Raw genomic sequence first — 17176 nt, 5'->3', positions numbered from 1 at the left:
GGGGGGGGGGAGAGAAGCAGGATCTCTACTTCACTCCTCGCACCAACATAAATTCCAAATGGATCAAATGTTGAAACTCTTTATATACTAAAAATACTAGAAGAAAGTACAGGGGAATGTTTTTGTAAAGTCTCGGTATAGAGAAGAACTCTCTACAAGTAACATAGAGCCCAAAAGCTCAAAATAACCAAGAGCTTTAAAATTCTAAACTATTTTAAAACGTTAAAGTCAAAAGTTAAAGAACAAACTGGAACAATTATCTACTACGCATACGGCATCCGAGGGGTCAGCATCCTCCAGAGATTGAGACCCCTTACAAATCAGTAAGAAAAGACCCCTTTTTCTATGTGCGCCAAGGGCTCTGCCGAAACAATGGACAGAGAAGGAACTACAGATGGCTTTTCATCACATGTGAAGAGGCTCTGCTTCGCTCAGAATTCAACCATCCGAAAGTAAAACTTCCACGAAATACTACTTTCACCTATAAAATTCACAAATATATTTTTTTAAATATATTTTATTGACTTTTTACAGAGAGGAAGGGAGAGAGATAGAGAGTTAGAAACATCGATGAGAGAGAAACATCGATCAGCTGCCTCCTGTACACTCCCCACTGGGGATGTGCCCGCAACCCAGGCACATGCCCTCGACCGGAATCGAACCTGGGACCCTTCAGTCCGCAGGCCGACGCTCTATCCACTGAGCCAAACCGGCTTCGGCAAGTATTTTTTTAAAAAAACTAATACTCTTAAGTTGATGAGATGATGGAGAAAGCAGCCCTCATTTATTACTGAGGAACATGCCAACTCGTACAACCTCCACAGACGCTACTTTTGCCCCATTCCCTCCTTTTATACTTCAGTTCCTCCTGCTTCAGTTTCTAGGAACACTCATTAATCCTATTCAAAAAAATACTTTTCGTTTTCTATGTTGCTAATTAATGGCCTTTAGCAACAGACTGATACTTTCTATTTATATCACAATAACAGTATTTGCTTCTTCTCCAAAGTCTCACACTTTTTTCTGAAAACCGGCGTTCTCTCAGTCCCCAAGCATCTGTCCTAACAGAAGCCACGCCCTGGGCTGGCAGCTGCCTCTCTAATGCTCCCTTCTGCTTTTCGTTATGATTTCCAATGAGTCAACAGGAAGGTATTCTGAGCAAAGAAGAAATAGAGGCTTTCGGACAGGCCTTCCCTCCGCCCACAACACCAAAAAAGACAGATCTCGCCAAACGATCCAAGGCAATTTCCAATCCAATTTGCCACTCCTGTCTGCATGCGGTCATTATTACACACACACACACACACACACACACACACACACACAAAACACAACAAAATACAAGCAATTGGGGAGAAGGAAAGCTTTTCTTTTTTTCTTTTTCTTTTTTTCCTAAATCCTCACCCGAGGACATTTTTCCATTGATTTTTAGAGAGAGTGGAAGAGAGAGGAAAAGACACAGAGAAACATCGATGTGAGAGAAACACATCGATTGCTTGTCCCCTGCACCTGCCCCGACCAGGGCCCAGGCCGGGGAGGAGCCTGCAACCGAGGTACGTGCCCTTGACCGGAATCAAACCCAGCCCTTCGGTCTGCAGGCCGACACTCCGTGCACTGAGCCAAACTGGGTAGGGCAAGAAGGGAAGCCTTTCTAAACTGAATCAAAAGCAGGTAACAGGTTATGAGAAAGAAAACCAATCAGGAACTCTGCAGCCCGCCCCCTCGCCCCGCCCCCCGCAAGTCACTGTATGTAACTACATAACCTCTACTGCATCCACTTCCCCTTCCATGGAGACCTTCTCGGTGAGCAGAAGTTACGTCAACAACGTGAAATATACACATTCACCAGAGGCCAATTACCATGTTTCTAGACGCCCATAGAAATCACTTCGAGCCGAAACCGGTTTGGCTCAGTGGATAGAGCGTCGGCCTGCGGACTGAAGGGTCCCGGGTTCGATTCCGGTCAAGGGCATGTACCTGGGTTGCGGGCACATCCCCAGTGGGAGATGTGCAGGAGGCGGCTGATCGATGTTTCTCTCTCATCGATGTTTCTGACTCTCTATCTCTCTCCCTTCCTCTCTGTAAAAAATCAATAAAAAAATATATTTAAAAAAAAAAAAAAAAAAGAAATCACTTCGATTTTACGTTAGCTGTATTTCTTATAAGCACGGACGCACAAATCTTTCACCAATCAACAAACACTGAACCTCGACTCAGGTAAGCCTATCGCTGTCTTTAGCTCTGAGTGAATTTAAAAAAAAAGTATATGACAAAGTCCAACAATCTAGTTAGACACAGAAATCGGAGACTCGGCCTCACACAGTCGGATCGGCAGGTGGAAGACTGTCGGTGCCCACAGAGGTGACAGCACTGGGCGCTGGTGTCACACAGACCTGGGCTTGAATCCCACAGGTAGTTCTATGATCTTGAGACAAAGTGACACAAACTCATTTTTTTCCCTCTTTAAAATAAAAATAATGCCGCCTGGCCAGAGTGGCTCAGTAGTTGAGTGTCAACCTACCAGGTATGAACCTATGAACCAGGAGGTCATGGTTCGATTCCCGATCAGGGCACACGCCCAGGTTGCAGGCTCCATGCCCAGTGTGGGGCGTGCAGGAGGCAGCCGATCAATGACTCTCTCTCATCATTGATATTTCTCTCTCCCTCTCCCTTCCTCTCCGAAATCAATAAAAATATATTAAAAATAAAAGAGAGATGATCCTTACTGAAAAGAGCAGATTTGTTCTCTAAGCCAGAAGAGAGGTTGCACAGGAAAAAAAATAAAAAAAAGACAGCCCGGAGAAACTGAAGAAATGAAAACTTAAAATAAATAAAAATAACGCCCCTCTCCCAGTAATGCTGCATGTAAATTACTACATCATCATTCTGTTCATCACTGGTGGTTGCTGCTGCTGTCATTATTATTTTTAGAAGCAGACGTAGTGCCGACGAGGGCTGTGGAGTCCTCGCCAAACCTGAAATCTGGATCAACCACTTACTAGCCGGGCGCGTCCGCTTCTCTGAGCTTTGCTTTCTTTTCTGTTAAATGCAGATAAGAATAAGCACCTCCCAGAACTTCAAGAATAGCTCATTAGACGGTGCGTACACAGTGCCTAGCACATAAGAAGTGCTTAATAAATGACACGGGCGATAACAATGCTGAAGACAGGGAGAAGGAGAATACTGACACTGGTGCAAATGGCCAGATTGGGTTTTTGGATTGGGGTGGGGGTGGGGGGGTTTGGTTTACTTGAAGTATGAAGGTTTCTAAAATAAAATGCCTTATTGAAAAATAAAGTAATTTTTCCCAACATATAATTATAAGCAAAAATTAAAAAAAAACACACTCAAGCTTAAGCAACTAAACTCTCTTTAAAATAAACCATTAACCAGATCTTTCATTTGTATGTTGAAGAGTCTTTGAAAGCACGGGTATCAATCAGATTACCAGGGGCTCTTCCAGAAGAAAAATCAAGACGCAGAGCCCTGATTTGGTCAGGTAGGCAACGGGACCTCACAGCAGAAGTGTCGCTCCCCTCAGCTTGCTCAAAGATAGTCGCTAGGCAACCAAGCCACACATTAAATAAACAGCCCCAATAATATGAATCACTTCCGGATGGTCTCACTTTGCCTTCCAGCACTTTCTTACACAAATACTTCCTATGAAAGGGTTTCTTTAGCAGCCACAGCTGGAAACAACCAGCAGTCCATCGAATACCACACGGCTTCAAAATGTTCAAATCAGTTTCTACTACCAACAGGTAAGGAGAATTGCTTAACTGTGAAGCAGAAGGAATTCTGCAGAAATCAGAGGCAGCTCACTATGCAAAGCCAGAAAATTAAGTTCCTAGAACATGCCAACTTAGGCCCTAAAATCTTTTTTTTTTTTCTATAGTTTCATTTACACTATTGTTGCTCTGACCTCTAAGAACAGAAGGAAATATACGCCAAATTAGGTCAAATTAATGATCTGCTTAGCCTAGTCAGACTTGCCCAACTTTGGTGAACAATTCAGACACTCAACCTGGCCAGTTAACAATAGTTTCCTGTGGTCATATCCACCCGAGACTTACTGAAAATATTAAGTCCAATTCTCTTGGCTACCATCTCCTTTTTTCCACCTAAAAGGGATCCTTTGTGTCACATTATTCTTCATGAACTAATCAGAGACCATGTGATTTATTATCAAGAGCAGAGAGGAGCCCTAGCCAGTTTGGCTCAGTGGATAGAGCATCGGCCTGCAGACTGAAGGGTCCCGGGTTCGATTCCGGTCAAAGGCACATGCCTGGGTTGCAGGCTCAATTCCCAGTAGGGGACATGCAGGAGGCAGCCGATCAATGATTCTCTCTCATCACTGATGTTTCTATCTCTCTCTACCTCTCCCTTCCTCTCTGAAATCAATAAAAATATATTTAAAATAAAAAAAAAGAGCGGAGAGGAAAAAGGAGTTAATAGTTCAAAATGAAAACTGCAATACCACATGGCTTAGCAACTACCATTAACCGAACCAATGGAAAAAATCAAGATGGTAGAAAATCAAGTCAGTGAGGCAGAAGATATATGCGAGACATCTAGAACGCTGATTCAAACAAGATAAACAAAATGAAGAACAGCCATAAAACAGACTGTGCAGATCTAACCAACCAAAGGCACCCCCAAGACAGAACTAATGAATCAGAACCAAATCAAGGTATAATAGACCATTTCCTAGAGCTAAAATAAACAAACAAAAAAGATATCATAAACCCAGAAGAGTCTCATTACCGGCAGAATTACTAAGCTGACATCAACTCTAAGATGTAAGGTGGGGAAACCTCAAGAAACAAGAATTTCACAAGTTTCAAGTCATGAAAAGGTGTAAAAAGAAGTTACTTGTCATGAAGTTAAAATCAAGCTCCCTTCAGCCCTGGCCGGCGTGGCTCAGTTGGTTGGGTGTCATCCCGTGCACCAAGGGGACACCAGTTTAACTCCTGGTCAGGGCACAAGCCCAGGTTTCGGGTTTGGTCCCTGACCCAGGTGCATTTGTGTGGGAGGCAACTAATCCATGTTTCTCTCTCACATCAATGTTTCTCTCTCTCTCCCTTACCCTCTAAAATCAATAAAAACATATATTTTTTCAATCCTCACCCAAGGACTTTTTTTTTTCCATTGATTTTCAGAGAGAGGGAAAGACAGAGAGAAACACCGATGTGAGAGAAACACATCGATTGGTTGCCTCCTGCACGATCCCTGACCAGGGCCCGGGCTGAGGAGGAGCCTGCAACCGAGGTACGTGCCCTTAGCCGGAATCGAACCTGGGACCCTTTGGTCTGCATGTCGACGCTCTATCCACTGAGCCAAACCGGCTAGGGCTAAAAACGTACTTTTTAATAAAATCATGCTAGCTTCAGGTACTACTTCTCAATAAGTACAAGAAAATTAAATCATATCTATTTTCTCAGGAAAAACGAAATATAGTTCACCATAACAGAATAAAAAGCCTAGAACTATATGTAATCTAACATCTGAGAAAGCAGACATCAACTGTTAATAGGTAGTAATAACACTGTTTTTTAAATATATCAGAATAATTTAGAAACACCACGAATTTTAAAGACTTAGATTCTTAAAAAACATTAAATCACTAAATCAGGGAAAAGATAACAGAATATAAAACTTCAAATTTTAGCAAGGCTGTAGAGAAGTTAAACTATCTAAACTTTGAATTTAGAAGATATTATAAACAGAAAGATTAACATTTAAGTGACAAAATTTAAAACTGTACAATGAGCCCTAACCGGTTTGCTAAGTTAGAGCGTCGGCCTGCGGACTCAAGGGTCCCAGGTTCGATCCCAGTCAAGGGCATGAACCTTGGTTGCGGGCACATCCCCAGTGGGAGGTGTGCAGGAGGCAGCTGATCGATGTTTCTCTCTTATCGATGTTTCTGACTCTCTATCCCTCTCCCTTCCTCTCTGTAAAAAATAAATAAAAACAAAACAAAACTGTACAGTGAAATAACAAAGACAGCGGAAAATTAAGGGAAATATTGGTAGCAAATAAGACAGAAGGTTGACGTTCAGATTCTTTTTGGAAACTGAGGTATAACTGACATATAACATTGTATTAGTTTAAGAGGTACAACATGCTTTCCCAGCTGATAGCGCTCGCAAACATGGTGAACATTCCTAAAACCCGGCGAACTTTCTGTGAGAAGGTGGCAAGCACCAGCCCCACAAAGTAACACAGTACAAGAAGGGCAAGGATTCTCTCTCTGTGTGCGCAGGGAAAGCGGCGTTGTGACAGGAGGCAGAGCGGCCACGGTGGGCAGACTAAGCCGATTTTCTGAAAAAAGGCTAAAAAAACAAAGAAGATTGTGCCGAGGCTGGAATGCGTTGAGCTCAACTGCAGATCTAAGAGAATGCTGGCTATGAAGAGATGCAAGCATTCTGAACTGGAAGGAGATAAGAGAAAGGGTCAAGTGATCCAGTTCTAAGCTTCATACTTTGTTTTATTATTATGACAGTAAAATCTTGATATGTTCACTTCAAAAAAAAAAAAGAGGTACAACATAATGATTATATATTTTTGTCTATTATAAAATGATCACCACAGAAAGTCTAGTTAACACACATCCCCGTACATGGTTACAAAGAAAATACATTTCCTGTGAGTCGATAAGATCTACTATCTTAGTCACTTTCAAAAATGCAATACAATATTATTAACTGTAGGACATCCATATTATAAGGGTACTCACAAAAGTTAACATCATAACCCCAGAAGATATACAACCTAAAATAAAACTGGTAAACAAATAGGTAGGGAAATATTTAACCTTTCCAGCAATCAAAGCAATATAATATTAAACCGGAATAAATAAAGTATGAACATTATGTACCCATTGAAAATCGTAATTAAATGGCACTATAGCCATTTTAAAAATCTAAATTCATGATTACAATCTAAAAATTATGTTAGACAGCTCGGCCGGTGTTGCTCAGTGGTTGAACATTGATCTATGAACCAGGAGGTCACACTTCGATTGCCAGTCAGGGCACATGCCCAGGTTGCAAGGCTCGATCCCCAGTAGGGGTTGTGCAGGAGGCAGCCGACTTATGATTCTCTCTCTCATCATAGATGTTTCTAGCTCTCTCTCCCTCTCCCTTCCTCTCTGAAATCAATAAAAATATATATTTAAAATAAAAATAAAATAATAAATAAATTAAAATTGTTAGACAGTATTTCCCTTTTCTTCATTCCTTTTTTCTTTTAAAATTCATGATCATTGTAAAAAGCAATTTAAATATACAGAAGGGCATTAAATAAAAAGGGAACAGTCCTCTCATACCATCCACCTCTATCCTACTTCCTAGAGAGTAGCCTGTTTCTGGAGTTCCTTTTTAAGACAAGCGCTTAAGTCTGAAGTGGAAAAACTAGGTCTATCAGACTTTAGGACCTTGAAAGTACCCAGAAAAGTTTATGAATACTTCATCTTTATAGTAAATTGGCTTTGCCATCAAGGACCAGGATAAAGAATAGATTTAGTGAATGCCGACTGTACTTAGACACTGTGCCAGGCACGCTCACAGCAACTCCTAAGATGCATGGTAGATCATTTTGCAAAGGACAAATTTAGGCTCACTCCCTGAGGTTAAAGCAACTTGCAAAAGCAGACTCAGAACTCACACCTGCCCAAACTGAAAGTCCTCCTTCTTTTCACTTCGTGTATCATTGAAGCCAAGATTTTCAAAGACGTTTTCATCAGACTTTTTCCAGTTCTGTTTTACTTGATATTTAGTATTTTGAGATTATAGTCATATGACTTTTCTTAGTGATAATGATAGCTACTAACTAGCTGACTGCCTAATATGTGCTGCAGAAGTGAGCACCACATTTTTTTTTTAACTAGAGGAAGGGAGGAGATAGAAACATCAATGATGAGAGAGAATCATTGATCGGCTGCCTCCTGCACGCCCCACACCAGGGATTGAGTCTGCAACCCAGGCATGTGCCCTTGTCCGGAATCGAACCTGGGACCCTTCAGTCCGCAGGCTGACGCTCTATCCACTGAGCCAAACCGGCTAGGGCCTCTTCCCATTTCTTAATTATAAATTTGCTAACAGTCTCAGCTACACAGTTGGGTAAAAAGCTTTACGTGGCCACACTAGGAACTAACCTCCCACTTATAACATTGTTACTATATGGAAAGTAACTATTGTTACTGCTCTCAATTTGAATCACTTTATAACAAATACACTTCTATTTCAATGCAATCCACTTCTTACCAGGAGTCTGTGGCATGCAGCTGCACTAAGTTTCGGAAAAGAGATCAGAGGTTTTCATTTATGTCACCATTTTAAAAGAGAGTTAAGAATAAATCCCACACCACACTTCCTCCCTTGATAATTATGAACACATGAATGCATCCAGCTGGCTGTGCCAACGTGCCACCAAGAAGCCATATGCTAGGTAGCCCCCTAATCACACTGGGTCTCCCGAGGCAATTAGACTAGTTTTCTCATCTGCTAAAGAAGAGCTTGAGTCACCTCCTAAAAATGATCCCCCTCGATCGTTAAGTGATAATCCTCCACTGGAAAATTCTAGAAGCCGGTGGGCAAGCTGTTCTTCCTAGTTACCTCACCTATCCATTTTATTTTCTTGCCTCTTCCATGTCTTTAACGTCTGTTTTCAGGATCACGGTGGGCCAGCCTGGGCCTATCCAGATGTTACTGAAATTCAGATCCCAGTTAGGGGAGAGGAGATCTGAAGAGTTCATCCCAGAAAAGGGTCAATGCCAACCACCAAGACCCATGCACAGAAGAGGATTTCTTCTCAAGACCTGATTTCCTTCCAAGAAACTTTTCAACTCCCCTAAATGACAGAAGGCAAAGTGCCTCTATCTAGTGCGACTGTCGTGGTTTCTGACCGTCTCTAACCAGCCACAGCCCTTACTTTCCCTTCCATAAGGGGGTGTGCCCTACTCCTTGAGCTGGACACTGAGCAGGAGAAGGGTGGCTCGTGACAGTCCTGAAAAGGCACACCAGCAAGCCTCTGAAAGACGGAACCCTAAATGTGAAGTGGGAGAGTGCTGGAAATAACCTGGAACTAACCTTCTTCCTGTGACCTTTAACCTAACTGAATTTAAAATATATATATATTTTTTTATGTACTTCAGAATGGAAGGGGGGGAGAGAGAGAGAAACAGCAATGATGAGCCCAGCTGGCATGGCTCAGTGGTTGAGCGTCGACCTATGAACCAGGAGGTCACGGTTCGATTCCCAGTCAGGGCACACGCCCCGGGTTGCGGGGCTCCATCCCCAGTGTGGGGTGTGCAGAAGGCAATTGATCAATGATTCTCTTTCATCATTAATGTTTCTCTCTCTCTCTCTCCCCCCTTCTCCTTTCCTCTCTGAAATCCATAAAAATATATTTGAAAAAAGAAACATCAATGATGAGAAAGAATCATTGATTGGCTGCCTCACTGAGCCAGGAAGGCCGGGCCTGAATTTAATCCCATTTCCAGTACTACTCTCTTTATCTTCAGATTGCCCTACCTGATATGTTCTCTTCCTTTTTTTTTCCACCTGATCTATTTTTGTCACCTGATCTATTTTTTCTGATCTATCACTTCTTCCTGTGCAAGACCTCACATATTTAAATCTCACCACCTTCCCTTGAGTGACAATGCTGTGCATTCCTACTGCTCCTTAGCCAAAACAAATGAAAAGCCCAATTAGAACAGGCAAAAGGATGAAAATAAACCTGCATTTAAGCATACACATGTAATTTCAGATGGCTCTTGATAAAGTCCTTGATCTGCTCTGTAGCCCTAGCAAAAAGCCCGATATCCTTAGGTAATATTTCATTAGAACAATAACTTAACTTCTACATTGAAGCTACTCCCCAAAGAATAAAGAAAGCAGAAGCTCTGCATTTTCTATTTCCCAGCCACCCCAGTGCATACTTTTGTGGAATCACCCCTAAATTTTCCCAGTTAACTTTTTGGGGAAACACAAACCCACACCCACAGCCCTCTCTCGTTTCTCTGCACACGCTCTTACTTACACACACTGTCTCCACAGTCATAGTCACTCTCCGCTCCTTCCACTGAAGAGCTCTGTTGCAGGTACAAGGAAAACGGCGTGCCCTGCGATACACAATGGGGCCACTGTCCTGCAAGGTGGAGCCTCGAGTGGGAGGAGCGGCGGTCTTATAAATAGAACTAAAGAGGGGGACCTTTTCTCCCCTGGATCTCTCTGATCTTTCTTCCTGGCCTTGGAACCGGTGTAAATTCCAGACCCTGGCGGCTCTTCCAGTTTGGGAGGGGTGGAGGTTACAAAGGAAGCAGGATGGGGCCAAACCAAAAAGGCGAACGGGGCTTGTGCTCGAGGGGAAAGAGGGGCCCTCGCAGCACAGAAGGGGCAGCCCAGCTCTCCAGGTTAAGAGATACAACTGGGCCCTCGCCGGTTTGGCTCAGGGGATAGAGCAGTGGTTCTCAACCTTCCTAATGCCGCGACCCTTTAATACAGTTCCTCATGTTGTGGTGACCCCCAACCATAAGATTATTTTCGTTGCTCCTTCATAACTGTCATTTTGCTACTGTTATGAATCGTCATGTAAATATCTGATAGGCAGGATGTATTTTCATGGTTACAAATCGAACATAATGAAAGCATAGTGATGAATCACAAAAACAATATGTAATTATAGATGTGTTTTCCGATGGTCTTAGGCGGCCCCTGTGAAAGGGTCGTTCGACCCCCAAAGGGGTCGAAACCCACAGGTTAAGAAACGCTGGGATAGAGCATAGGCCTGCAGACTAAAGGGTCCCAGGTTCAATTCTGGCCAAGGGCACATGCCCGGCTTGTGGGCTCAATCCCCCCCCAACTGCAGTAGGGGGCATGCAGGAGGCAGCCAATCAATGATTCTCTCTCATCATTGATATTTCTATCTCTCTATCTCTTTATCCCTTCCTCTCTGAAATCAATTTAAAAAAATAAATAAATCTATAATAATAAAAGTGTAATATGCTAAATAGACTGGACATCCTTCCGGACGAAGCTGAAGCCGGGGCTGCGAGGGAAGCCAGGTCCCGGGTGCCAGAGGGAAGCTGGTGCCGGCAACCGGGGGAAGGCAGGCTTACTCTTGCACGAATTTCGTGCATTGGGCCTCTGGTAAATAAATAAAAGAGACACAGCTGGAGCTGAAGTCCCAAGCGCATAAGGAAGAGCATGTGATCTGCCTGCGGGCACCTCAAACACAGCAGGTGGCCGGCCGGGAGGGATCCAGTCCTCTGTTCTCAGCAGGGCATTCCAGGCTTCTTTCCCTAACCTTGACTGGTTGTAAAATCTAAATAGGGGCTTCCAACGTTGATTTCCTAATCAAATCTTTAAACAAAAAATTCACCACGTCCAGGTTTAAATGATTGCCTCCAAAAAAAAAAAACCAGCATGCCCAGCTAGCGTGGCTCAGTGGTTGAGCATCAATCTATGAATCAGGAGGTCACGGTTCGATTGCTGGTCAGGGCACATGCCCGGGTTCAGGGCTCTATCCCCAGGAGGGGGTTTGCAGAAGACAGCCGACCAATGATTCTCATCATTGATATTTCTATCTCTTTCTCTCCCTCTCCCTTCCTTTCTGAAATTAATAAAAAATATTTTTTTAAAAAAATTAAATAAACCAAGCACATTTCACAATGCCTGGCCAGCAGGCAGCATGTACCGGGGCATGTAACTGCCACTATTATGTCCTCTCTTCTGGCCAAAGCATAAAAAATTAAGACTATCACAAACGTCTCACTAAGTATGCAAAAACACCCAACTAAAAAAACACCCTAGGTGATCATGCCCCCTGGAGGGATTTTAAAGAAAATGGGCTACCTTCCTATACTGGAAAAAACACCTGACAAATGAAATACCTTGCTAGGGCAGCAACTGAAGAAGGAAATGTAATTATAAAAGCATCATTTTATTCAGGTTATGATATCCCAGCATAGGCAGACTCCATATATATATATATGTCTTGATTGATTTCAGAGAGGAAAGGAAAGGGCGAGAGAGAAACAAAAGGAAAGGGCGAGAGAGAAACAATGATGAGAGAGAATCATACAGGGGATCGAGCCCGCAACCTGGGCATCGAACCATGATCTCTTGGTTTATAGGTTGATGCTTAACCACTGAGCCACAACGACCGGGCAAGCAGACTTCTAAAAACATTTTAAATCTTGTTTCTCAACGCGGGGGGACCATCAGAACCACTAGAAGCATTTACAATATACAGGTGTCTGACCTCCCGGCCCAGGTCTACTGAACCAGAATCTCTGTGGTAAGCCTGGATATCTGTATTTTTGGGAAGTTTCCTAGGTGATTCTAATGCCCACATCTAGTTAAGAACCACTCCATAAAATGATGACAATTATTCTTCCATCAAGAAAACTACACATAGACCATGAAAGCTCTAGCCTCAGTTTCCCCACTGAAATGAGATGGTTGAACTAGATTAGTGGTGACAAGTGGGTGTCAGCCAAGATACCCTGTGTAACAAGGAAATTTCACTGTCAAACCCAATATTAAAACAAAAGCAGAGTCCTGGCCCATAAGTCAGTTGGTGAGAGCGTTGTCCCAATGCGCCAAAGTTGCAGGTTTCAACCCCCAACAGGACCAAAATCAACCAATGAATGCATAAATGAGTGGAAAACAAATCGATGTGTCTGCCTGTCTGTCTGTCTGTCTCAAAAAGTCAATACACTTAAAAATAAAACAGCCCTAGCTGGTTTAGCTCAGTGGATGGTGCGTCAGCCTGCGGACTGAAGGGTCCCGGGTTCGATTCCAGTCAAGAGCGCATACCCGGGTTGTGGGCTCGATCCCCAGTGTGGGGCGTGCAGGAGGCAGCCAATCAATGATTCTCTCTCATCACTGATGTTTCAATTTCGCTCCCTCTCCCTTCCTCTCTGAAATCAGTAAAAATATATTTTAAAAAATAAAATAAAACAAAAAACAGAACTGCTTTGGATGCGGGAAGGAAGGTGAGTTGAGGCTCCGTCTGCCTGTCCATCCCCAGCTCACCTCAACGGAATCAACAAGGCTTCACAGAGCACAACCTGGACTCTCAGACCAGCTGCAGCTCCCAAACTCTCTGACCTTCCAAAGCTAGAACCAGTCACAGCTGGAGGAGCAGAGGGCTGCATCTTCTTGTTCAAGAAGTCCTTACAGACTTTGTATAGGAAACCAACCCCTTTTATAATAACACACTCCTCTGGTGTCTAACCTTCCATTTAGAAAAACAATTCTCCCCACCTCAATCATCGCTAATCCCACAGTCTCCCGGGAGAGCTTCAAGCTCCGGGAAAAAGCCTGGATTCAAGAGGACACACCAAATGCATGTTAGTGGTAGCCCCAGGGACAGGACGAAGGGGAAACAGGACGAGGAAGGGGCACAAAGGGAACGCCACCGTGTCTTTTTTAGAGGAAAGAGAAAGATCTGAAAGGGCTAACATTTGTTCCTGCTGAAATACATGCATGTTTGCTGTACTGTCCTTGGACTTTCCTATAGCTTTTTTTTATATTTTCAGAATTAAAAATAAACAAAAAATCTTATTTATTAGTCACATTTCAAACATCCATGATTTTCATTAGCCTATGCATCACGAATACCTGTCATTATATCCCTTGCTGGCCTTTTCCGCCAAAGCTCCCTTATAGGATACCTGATCTGTAATTACATCTCTCTGCCCCGGGACATTCAAAGGAACAGGGCGCCAGGACAAAAGGAACGAACAACGGATAGCAAATCGAGACTCTAAGAATATGGCCACAAAAGGCCTCGGACATCTGATGAAGCAAAAGAGCAGCTGTACATTCGCTTCACAAAGGATGCAGAGGACACTGCCTCTGGTAAGCTGTCTCTGAGGACTGCCCAATGGGTGGGCCTATACCAGCCATGGGCAAACTATGGCCCGCGCGCCGGATTCGGCCCGTTTGAAATGAATAAAACTAAAAAAAAAAAAAAAAAGACCGTACCCTTTTATGTAATGATGTTTACTTTGAATTTATATTAGTTCACACAAACACTCCATCCATGCTTTTGTTCCGGCCCTCCGGTCCAGTTTAAGAACCCATTGTGGCCCTCGAGTCAAAAAGTTTGCCCACCCCTGGCCTATACTCATAGCGCTGCCAAGGAGAGAAGGAACCCAACTCGTAGATAAATCAAAACGAATGAAAAACTGGTGAAACATTAAAGCCCAAGAACTTCTAATCCTAACAATGCTTTTTCTCCCCCAGAGCTGGGAGTGCCTCACACAGGCCCCCTGGTCATAAATCAGAACAACACAAACTTGGACACTTTTCAGTATACAAAAACGTCCACCATACGTCATACTTTAAACAATAAAGAATTTAAAAATTTTTTTAAAAAAATGTCCATCAGTGTTTCATGAATAAACTACCACCAAGGTTCCTTGCTCCCAGGAATAAACACCCTAACTATACTTATTCCTTCAAACCACCGGCCTCCCGCAGACACAGCTACAACATAGTGAAAGAGACCTTTATCTGCGGTCACATCCTATCGGCTCCCTCCTCCCAATCTCTTTTTCCGGCCAGCCCATCTTTACCTCTTGGCTTCTTCCAAGTGACAAAGGTATTCATAAGCCACATTCTGCCGCCTCCTTTCATCCATCTCCTCCGCAGTGAGTCTCTCATTATCCAGGACAGCTGAAACATGAAAGAATCCGTAACCTTTCTGAGCGATAAGAGGACGCCACATCATCACATTCCTGCTTGTCACTTAGTCAGGGTAACCTGTAGATGTGGGGCTGGACAGGTGTACTAGAATGACTTTCCTAAAACAGGACTATACCTACCTTACCCTTTTTAAAAAAAAAAAAAGTATGATAATATGAACATGCACTATAGTTTAGCATAACTTGAAAAATAGTAAGTTGACATTTGGGGCCAAATCTGTCCTCGTCCACCCGCCAGACTTTTTCTAAATGGAGCTGAAAATGTCGTTCCCCTCTTGTATTAATAACCAAAGCCAGCCCTAACCGGTTTGGCTCAGTGGATAGAGCGTCGGCCTGCAGACTGAAAGGTCCCAGGTTCGATTCCGGTCAAGGGCATGTACCTTGGTTGCGGGCACATCCCAGTTTGGGGTGTGCAGGAGGCAGCTGATCGATGTTTCTAACTCTCTATCCCTCTCCCTTCCTCTCTATAAAAAAATCAATAAAATATATTTAAAAAAATAAAAATAAAATAACCAAAGCCAGCAGTCCAGTCATTGAGAGCAAAGTGGAAGTCATGGTGCTGAGCCTTTTACATGCAGTCTCTCATTGAAGCCCCACAGCAATCCTGCGACGATGGCGCCCATTTTACAGATGAGGAAACTGAGGCAGGGTGATCTCCCCCCCATGCCTAACATGTGGTGGGGCCTGACTTCAAACCTAGATGGTCTATCTCACAATCCCGTGTGTGAGCTTAACCTCGAAGCAATCCACCCCTTGCTTGGGCCCCCAGGGTCTGGAATAAATTCCTAACTCCTGGGGGTGGTATTCAAGGCCTTGCCCAACTTAGCTCCAACTACTTTGGGAAACTCTCCTCCCTGCTCCCTGCCGTTCCTCCCACCACCGTGCACTCCACGCTGTTCCGTATCTTAGTTTATGCTCTTCCCTCTTCAGGCCACGTCTATTGCCCCATCAAACTTGACAGCACACTTGGAGGCTCTGTTCCAATGTCACTACCTATGCCCCCCTCCCCCTTCCCCAGGCTGATCCCCACCCAGGCGCCTCTTTATGCCTGGTGTGTCCACGCATCTTTTATCTTTATGACACCTTATTATCACGGGGTGGTACACCTGTCCGTCTCTCTGATTAAAACGTTCTCTGAAGGCAGGGACCGGCTCTGGCCTTTAATGTCACAAACGTGACACAATGCCTCCCATTTAACGGGGGCTGCGGAAAATTACCTTAAAAACTCAACGTCACTCCAAAACCTCAAGACTCCCAAGAACCTCAAGACTCCCAAGGACTAGCTATCCCGCCTGCCGTGCAATGACGTCCCAGGGCAGCTACAGAAATGAGAAGTCCGAGGGTTTTCTGGTTTTATTGCTTTTGAAATCCTGACGGAGGAACCGAGCTGGAGAAAGCTGAAGTGACTCGCCCAGGGCCGCACCTCTCGGCTCGCCCGGCACCGGGCAGGTCTGGACCCGGGGTCCCCCTCGCCCGCAGCACTCGGGCAGCAGCTCCCCAGGAAGAACGAGCAGAGCCCGGTCTCGTCCCCGGGACACGCCCTGCTCGGTCCTCCTGCCACCTCACCCTCCTAGGCCGTCCCCTCAATCTCGGCCGAGCGGGGAGGCGGGCGGGCGGCGCGGGGGGAGGCCCTCCAGCCGCAGCGGGCCGGGCGACGGCGGGGAAGCCGCCTGGGGTGCCCCCCCCGACCCCCGCCGCCGCCTGGGAGACCGAGGGGCGCGGGCTGGGAGCCCCGCCGCCCGCACCCCTTCCCGCCCACCGCTCCGGCTCTTCCGGGGCGCGGGCCCCGCAGCCCGCCCCTGCCCCACCCGCCCGGCCGAGCCCCCCGGGAAAAACGGCGCCTGGGAAAGGCAGAGAGCCCAGCCCCCAGACCCCCCACGGAGCCCCCGCACTCACAGCCATAGTGCGGCCGGAACACGCTCAGCCCGTCAACCTCCTCCGTGGCGGACATGGCGGCCGAGCCCAGGTCTCTGCTGAGGAAGCGGTGAGACCTTAGAGGCGCGGGCGTCGGTGGCTGCAGCTCCTGCAGAGTGCGCGGGCTCCCTGCCCTCCCGGCCCCGCCCTGTCCCCGAGGCCCCGCCCTGGTCCCCGAGGCCCCGCCCTGGTCCCCGAGGCCCCGCCCTACAGAGCCGGCCCCGCCCCTGGGGCCCCGCCCTGTTCCCCTGAGGCCCCGCCCCAGCGGCCGCACCCTGCCGCGCCGTCAGGAGCGGGCGGAAGTGGGCGGGGCATTGACAGGCTTTCCCGCCCCAGCTCCGCCCATGCCCCGCCCCGCGCCCTCTACGGCCTGGCGAGAGGCGGAAGAAAGTGGGCGGAGCCCGCCCGCCAGTCAGTCTCGCCAACAGTTCGGCTTGGCCAGGAAAGCCCGCCCCGCCCTGAGCCCTACCCTCTGAGGCCGACATCTCATCCGCATCTCGGACAAAATGATGCCATTGGCGGTGGCTTGAAATAAAAAAGGTG

The 17176-nt window shown here is 45.6% G+C and overlaps 1 protein-coding gene across 1 annotated transcript in view; it reads right to left on the bottom strand.

The window, feature by feature from the left end:
* The window catches only part of LOC102420198 (ras GTPase-activating-like protein IQGAP1), a 78817-nt gene extending 62053 nt beyond the window's left edge, over positions 1-16764 (bottom strand). Inside the window, exons 1-2 of the mRNA XM_023745890.1 lie at positions 16616-16764; positions 14591-14690 (exon numbers count right to left, since the gene is read on the bottom strand). Coding sequence (XP_023601658.1) covers positions 14591-14690; positions 16616-16670 — 155 coding nt within the window. The 5' untranslated portion in view covers positions 16671-16764. The remainder of the gene's footprint in view (positions 1-14590; positions 14691-16615) is intronic.
* Between the last annotated feature and the right edge of the window lie 412 nt (positions 16765-17176).

This window comes from Myotis lucifugus, unplaced genomic scaffold (assembly GCF_000147115.1).
Source record: "Myotis lucifugus unplaced genomic scaffold, Myoluc2.0 scaffold_600, whole genome shotgun sequence".
NCBI lineage: Eukaryota > Metazoa > Chordata > Mammalia > Chiroptera > Vespertilionidae > Myotis > Myotis lucifugus.
The sequence above is the reverse complement of the archived record's forward strand: the minus strand, read 5'-3'. Positions and strand labels throughout refer to the sequence as shown.